This window comes from Panicum virgatum, chromosome 8K (assembly GCF_016808335.1).
Source record: "Panicum virgatum strain AP13 chromosome 8K, P.virgatum_v5, whole genome shotgun sequence".
Lineage (NCBI taxonomy): Eukaryota > Viridiplantae > Streptophyta > Magnoliopsida > Poales > Poaceae > Panicum > Panicum virgatum.
Genome location: NC_053143.1, coordinates 34,925,433 through 34,933,335, shown reverse-complemented (window position 1 = coordinate 34,933,335; position 7,903 = coordinate 34,925,433). Strand labels below are relative to the sequence as shown.

At 43.1% G+C, this 7,903-nt stretch overlaps 1 protein-coding gene across 1 annotated transcript; it reads right to left on the bottom strand.

The window, feature by feature from the left end:
• Positions 1–6,468: 6,468 nt before the first annotated feature.
• On the bottom strand, positions 6,469–7,677 carry LOC120644496. Its single transcript, XM_039921124.1, has 2 exons — positions 7,430–7,677; positions 6,469–7,052 (listed from the first exon to the last, which is right to left on the bottom strand). The coding sequence occupies exons 1-2, from the start codon at positions 7,596–7,598 to the stop codon at positions 6,691–6,693; spliced, it is 531 nt and encodes a 176-aa protein (XP_039777058.1). The 5' UTR covers positions 7,599–7,677; the 3' UTR covers positions 6,469–6,690.
• Between the last annotated feature and the right edge of the window lie 226 nt (positions 7,678–7,903).

Below are 7,903 nucleotides of genomic sequence, written 5' to 3'. Positions count from 1 at the left end.
CAGGAAGAAAATTCTACCATCTGCTACTGCATCTTATGCTTTGATCTAGACCTGATTCATGTTGGGTCCTGAAACAAGTTAATTTTGAGAACCAAATATTGATGAAAAAACTGCTTCTGGACACTATGCTTCTGCTCTTCTTAAAACCTTGTAAAGTCAGCATGTGCTAAATTGATGCCATCCTTTGCTAGGAAGGCCAGCTTGTTGGGTGAGCTTTAAGTTCTTGGCCTTGGAAAATGAAATTTTTTCTTCTTTCAAGATATTCCAGTGTGTAAATCAGTGCTCGTTTGGCTTTGACTGTCGTTCATAGAACTATGCACTTTGAGTTTATTTGACATATCTTGTCAAATGCTCTTTCCAATTTCCAACCTGATGGTCTAAGCCAAACCTTATAATGTACAGTCGAGATGGGCGTTGTGAATTCTGATTAACTAACTGCTTAGGAGCGAATCGCAGGCCTTTTCTAACAATCCCTTGACATATGGTGGCATGCATGGACATGCATGTCTTGTTCAGGAAGAGGGTGTCTTTTCACTTTCTTGCTAAACTATAAACCGTTTACAAAACTTCCTTGACATATGTGGGTGACGTCCACACACCGGGATCACGTCAGCACCAACAGAAAGGACAGCAGCAGGAGGATCTACCAATTGCTCCACCCAGGGACCAGAGCTGTTTATTCCTTGCCTGATGGATTGTCCGGTCGTGATCCACAAACGACTGGGACATCCTCGGGTAGAGCACCGTGACAACTTCCTCCTCACGCGGCGATTGCTAATCTGACAGTAGGAACACAAAATTTTTCTAAGCTCACTGCGAGTGTCGTTATGCACAATCTGGGAGTCGCTACTAAGCAACACGCCGCGCTTGAAGATGAGGTACATGGTGTAGTTCGATAGCTGCCTGCTCCTCTCCTTATGCTTGTTCATCTGATCATCGCCATGATGAGTAGTGGTGCTGGATTTGTCTTCCCAGCAGCACATGCATGTCCGTTTGCAATATGCCAGATGAGCACACTCGCCTGGAAATCGACACTGCTACCGGCGTTCTCGATCGCGTACTGCTTGTCCTGCCCATGATCCACTTCTTCTAAAGCGCTAGCAGACCACGGGAGCAGGTGACGTCACACTCGTTTTCTGTCCCGCAGCGCAGGCAAGTACAGCGCAGGCATGGAGGCATACTCGTTCCGCGTATACTGCTGCTAGCTGGAGCTGTTCGTGGGGGTGGACGTAGTCTGGAGGCAGCAGAACAGGTAGGAGAGGACGATGGAGCCTAGTAGATGGCTGTGATGGAGGAAACGTTAAACGTACACGAACGTACATGCATGCAACCACACAGAAGAATCGGTCCTATGCTAGCTAACCTGTTTCAAATTGTTTGTTAACACCTAATTGTGCTTATTTCATTGATAGAGAAGAATGTGTTATGAGCAGTCTAACGGCCGGTATAATGGCATTTTTTTTTGTTTTGTCATAGTTCAAAGATTGAGATTTAATTTAATTAAGTAAATCCATTATCTTAGAAAGTGCGGAATATTTTTTTTTGAGATCAAAGGAAGAATTGTATTATATCAAAGCTGAGTACATCATCAAGTTACACACAACACTCTCAAAGTACTCACTCACTGAGCAGCTCCAAAACTCAATCCCAAACCTGTGTAAAAAATCAAATAGAAGGCCGCACAGACATACACTCAGCAAGCAGGCTGAGAACAAGCGCCCAAAGAACGGCGACCAACATCCCTGTAGGCTGGGACGAGCACAATCTTCTTCTTCCTTCATGCGTCTTTCTTCTTCCTCTTTCTGCCATCAATGAAGAAGAGAGACTAATCCCAATCTATCTGATCCAAGACTGATCAACATCAACATCAGCTTGGCTTTGGGTGCGGGGCGGGGCGGGGCGGGGTGGGGTGGGCTCATGGGCTAGTGGGGGGAGGCGGCAATGATTGGGACCTGCGGCAGGCAAGGCAAGGAGGTCTTTCACCGTGGTTGGATCTAACCACGACAAAACGGAGAAGTGGCCAGAGAAAATTATTCCACGATGACGACACCATTCCTGCCTCAATGACGCCATCCGGAAACCTAATTCTCCATGTCGTTGCCCCAAGAAAGTTGCCGACACCGTAGATGCCGCCACCTCCTTCATCGGAGCTGCCATGGAGAGACCCAAGCCACCCTATCTCTTCACCGTTGCCGGAGAGGAGGAGGAGGAAATAAATCTCCCATACCACGAAATGCGGCATGAAAAAACCCTAACCCTAACCTAATCTCGCTCTATTAGAGACTATTGGGAGAGATGGATCCCCACTCCCTCCGGCCTCCGGCGAGATGCCAGAGGTGGGAATGGAGAGGGACCAATGGTGGAAGAGGCGAGAGCCGATGGATCGGCAGGAGGGGGTGCGCCGCCAGTGTCGCCCTCGGGGCGATGCGGGGGCGGAGCGAAAGCGCAGAATATAAAGATTGGGTTTTTGTCTCAGGCTGCTCCATAATACTCAACTACACCTAGTAAGCTTGTCTACAGCAGGCTAGGTATGATGTCTTTGTACACACGCCACGATTGAATCCTGGCATGCGCACTAGCCACCTTGTCTTTGTTGTTAATTTTTCATGATGACCATTCATTTAGCATCTTGTAGGTCTATATATGAAGAATAACATTAGATTTGACCAAACGTACTCCTTCCATTTTTTTACATATCGTATTTGGTTTGTTCTAAGTCAAATCTGTCTACCTTTAACCAAGTTTATAAAAAAATGTAACAACTATTATACTATCAAACATATGCACTGTTAAAATCAGTTCACAGTGAATTCAATGAAACAAACTTGATATTCTAGATGTTGTTATATTTTTACATAAACCTGGTCAAAGTTGGACATGTTTGACTTATGACAAACCAAATGTGACATGTAAAAAAAATAGGACTATATGTAGTCACTCAAATTTGGAAATATTTGTCTAATTTACATTCTAGATTAAACTAAACCACATATACTTTAACATTCTAAACCATGCATATGATTCACCCCTTAGCTCTAAAACCAGTTATTTCACTGACATTGCATTGGTTTTGACACGTTTGATATGGCATAATTTTTTCATAGTTTTAACTTGCCATTTGCCATTGAAATTCTTTGCAATTCAGTGAAAACCAAGATGGTTTCAAGGATAAAGGGTAAAATGGCTATTCTGTAGTCTACTATAAATCAAAAGAAATTTCAAGCGCATAATAAAGACTTGTTTTTTTATATTTTAAATGAACACTTGATGAAAGTGCTTCTCAATGATATTTCAAGAACATATAGCAAGTTAAAAGGCTGAAGGAGATGTGTCAATCTCTATAAGTATATTTTGGAATAGTATGCATTAATAGTCATAAAGCATCAAATGTCAGTAAACAAAAGTTTTGCCTAATGCGTGTCATACGAGTCCTGAAAAAAAAGGAAACTGCTTGCTCTCAGGTTGGATTATTTATAGTGGAATAATATCATTGTGTAATGCGAACATGTGTAGTTCGCCTTTCCATGACTGGGCTTTAGCTTTTTTACATTTGTACATTGATTTTAGATGATTATTTATGCTATTTTGTGCTTTCACACAACGCTGATGCAACATCAGTAATACGACATGATCCGAATTCAGAAATGAATAGTATCACTTGATTACTCGAGTATATTTTACTTTTCATAGCCCGGAATACATGTGTTCTACCTCATCGGAGAATATTGTCTAGCAACTTCAGTGTTGTTTAGGAATTCTGCATTTCTATGTTCTGAACGTTGTAAGGGTCACCTTTTCACTAATATGCTGCTGTATTTGCATATGTTCCCTTACTACCTGTCGTGGATGTTGGAAGACTCTGGATATCAGGATTCATTAGTGTCACGGCCAGTAACCTGATAGCATAGGTATTGGTCGTCGTCCGCAGCTCTTTAGGCAGTTTCTTTGCCTGTGATAAATATGTGACGCCAGTGGAGACAGGTTTCTTGCCCGTGATAAAAGATGTGGCACCAAGCAGGAGACGAAGGGGGAGTTGAGATTTTAGGTTAATTTCTTGATTGATAACAGCTGATAAACGGCAGTTTTTTTTGTTGCCCGGTGATGACCACTGCTATTCTATTTGATTGAACACCTGTAATGGCTTTCTGGAGTGTCCTGAATTCCGTGGGAGTCCAAAATACACATCAAAGCATATGCAAACCAACATATGCACTAAAGTGAACCATTATTGTAAGCTTGGTCCGCCGGCACCTTAGGGACTTAGTGGTTTGCCAGCAAGTTTGTGACCTTCCAGCATAATGGTGTGGATTGTCGACGACAACAGCGTGTTAGGCGTGAAAAGGCCTTACGTGCGTAGTAGTTTATGTTCATGTAAATAGTAAAAGACATGGGTTAAGGATTTTAAAATTCTCTAATTCACCCCCTCACTACTAGCGAAAGGCCCATTCATCCCCTACATATGTACCAGCCACATAATTAAATACCCAGGTCTAAAGGTTGAGGCCTTCGGAGGACCCTTTAGTACCGGTTGATAACCGATGTTGAAAGGGTATCCATGGTAAATTTAAAAGAAAAGTATCTCCTGGCTATGTCATATCTGCTGTGAGGTGAGATAGCAAAAAAGTTACAAGCCAGGCAAAATATGGACCTCACGCGCGCGTATTTCCCGCGAAAAAACAATTGCGTGACAGGCGATTTGTGACTTGCGACCGTGTAGTGGCCTTTCCAGATTTAAAATAACTTATATAGATGCAATAACCTTTAGTACAGGGTGTGATATTTAATCTCGATTTCCTAGTACCGGTTCCAAAATCAGGACTAAACTGAAGGGTCATTGTCCAGTAGCACCTCTCCCTCTTAATTTATACGAGCACCGATTCCTTTCATTGTTTTACCACGTTGCCTTTCCTTTGTGCATCTAGATGTGATCGGGATGCATGCTTGCACCTGTGGAGATTGGCAGCCAGCGGCATGCCCCCTGGGCGGGTGGCATGAACGCATGCGAGGTATGCACTGGACGATTGAGATCGGCGGCTCATAGCACTGGGCTGGCGATGCTCGCGCAATGCCCGATGATTCAATTGCCGAATTAGGTGCGGCCACATTGCCGAGGGGTAACTGGGAAAATAAAGAAAATGAGTAAGGGCAAGTAAATTGCTACACGTAAGCGGTCTCATAGGTCGTCTCATGCAGATCTATGTCAGATTTTTGATGATGTGGAGAATAGAAAACGAGGTGGTTGTTTCGCGAGGCAGCCACCTCATGGGCTAAAATTAAGAATTATGAGACCACCTTCTAATCTTTGTATGAGTTGTTGTTGCCATATAACTCATAATATTTCTTTTTTCTATGCACAAATTAAGGGATTATGTATTTATTACGAGATAACTTAAAAGACAACCCATCGTGTTATATCATCTTAAGTTGACGTGGCAATCTATGGGACAGTCTATTGGACAGCACCAATGTACTTGTCCTAAAAGCGGCATGTGGGAAAGAAATCAAGGTGGCCACGGTGAGTGGTAATTTTGCAAAGCCCATTTTAACAGTAATAAATTTATGAAGCTAGATGAAAATATTGGTAAAAGTCTAAGTTTCTTGTTACTAGAAAAAGGGCCTTCCATCCACCACATATATACTGGTATGAGTAAGATCTGGTGTACTAACATCAGTACCTGTCCCCCTTAATACCCTGAAGTACCCGCTGCTGTTACCAACTAGTACTAATGCTAGATTTAACATTACCAACAAGTATTAATATGTAGCCATTAGTACCGTACCAGTTGATATTACCATCCGGTACTAAAATATCTCCATAGTGACTTTAAAAGTAAAGCATCTCATATCTAAGTTAGGTGTGCTATATAGGTGAGATGGTGAATAAGCTACGTGCAAGGTGACAGATCCTGGGTTCGAATCCTACACCTGCACGTGCACATATTTTCCCTAAAAAATCGCATGACTTGTGACTTGCGATACGCATCATGTGGAGGCCTCCCTAGATTTGAAAAAAAAAATGCAACCAGGGCTGTGAAACCGTGCTTGTAAGTATATCAATGGTATTATGAAAGTATAATGGATTCCCTCTTGCGATGCATAGGTGTGTCGTGTGCAGGCCTCTCCTAGATTTAAAACTATTCTTTCATTACTTGTTTTAAAATAAATTGAAAACTGTTTTTGACAAAATCCATATATCCTACTGGGATACAGACGTCGATCGGTCTCCATCGGCAATCGCTTATCTTCTGAATGTTAATCAGGCCTTATTTGCCTTCTCCAACTGTCTATTATTTGATACATTTCAGACGGCTCTTCGATACGAGGGGCTGTGTCGACATCTGTTATACAGGTGGCTTCTCCATTGTGCCCGTCTTGTGTAATAATTTTGTTTGATCAAATAGTTGGCCAACCCCCTGCATAAGAGTGGGTAACCATACCAACCCTTTCGGGCAGCCGGAAAACCGTCGGTTATGAAGTTTCATTAACCACATTTATACTGATCTTTTTAGTACATGAACAAACTGGTATAGCAGTCCCGCCATCGGGATAGTTAACGAGCCTTCTGTTTCATGTCCTCTCATGGAAAGGCCAGGGATATGCTTTGGGAATGAGCACAACAACAAGACATATATGATGAGAGTTATTGTCCAACAGAAATACTATCACGTACCACACGGTGTCCTTGCTAAGCTAGTTAATATCGATTTTATGGAATGGAGTGGTTGCCTTTTGGGTGATGGTCACCTCTAAGCGCACCTTGCCTTCCTCGTTTGTCCCCTTCACCTCGATTCCCTTCCTGTCATAGTCTTCGGTCAAAAGTAGGCGCACGTCAAGCAGCTCATCTGCATGGGCGGGCGCCTTCATCTTCTCCTTCTTCTTCTTGATCGTGAGCACATTACTGCCATCAGGAAGATTAACCTCGACTTCCTTTTGGACATTTGATACGTCGACACCTGTTATTAGAAACCAGAGTTTGAGCACCTCATCCTTGTCTCCTCTATCTATTCCCCATTGGCCTTGGTCGTCTTTGATTTTTTTGAGGTGCACCAAAGCTTCATCATCAAAGGAAAATTATGTTATTCCTCAAAAAACAGAAAATTATGTTAGTTTTTAAACTAGCAGCCATATTCAATGAAAGAACGCACATGCACGTTAAAAATGTAAGCTAGGTCCTCCCAGCATCGAATGCAAAGCTATCTAGTTGGGCATATCGAAACACATCAAAACACCGACCCGTAACCATGAGCACTTTTAGATGATCAAATTAAGATGGTCAAGATAATTCTGAGACTGAGATGCTACCGAAATTAACAATGGTATTACACTGGCTAGCGGCAAGAAAATATACAGTTTTCATGCGTGCAACGGCTCCGCCAGATAAGAGTATATTACATGGTGCTCGAGGAAATATTAGCCATGTAGGGCTTACCATCTGGGGGAATGTTAATAGCTGCACGCGAGACAAGTCTACGCGGGTAGTTTATAGGCGTCGTGGAGAAGGGGAAAGAGGCTCCCGCGTGTCTACGAGCACCAAGAGTGGTCTGGGGCACCGACCGGCCAACGGCGGCTAGAGCATGATGGCAACAGATGGCCGCCATGTCTCTGGTGGCACAGTTTATTACTAATGCGGCCGTGCCGGAGGAATAAGCTCAACTGGCTATGGATGCTTGTGGCTGCGAGAGGCTTTATATAGTAGTAACTATATGGTCATGCATGAATGATGGCGGAGGGTTACCTTTGCTTGCTCCGGCGGGTGGGAATAAAGTGGCTAGTGGAGGCTCACAGGCCATGCTCGATGCAGCTTTCCTAAAGCCTAATAAAGCAGTAACAGATTGTAGTTGCCTAAATGATGACTCTCGCATCAATCAGGCTCCCTTTGTCACTGTTAAAATACAGTCAACTT

Excerpts from the sequence above, each read along its gene's own strand:
- LOC120644496 (XM_039921124.1), bottom strand. The coding sequence starts at position 7,598 with ATGGCGGCCATCTGTTGCCATCATGCTCTAGCCGCCGTTGGCCGGTCG. Across the intron at positions 7,053-7,429 it reads TATTAACATTCCCCCAGATG|CTTTGGTGCACCTCAAAAAA; the intron begins GTAAGCCCTACA and ends TTGATGATGAAG.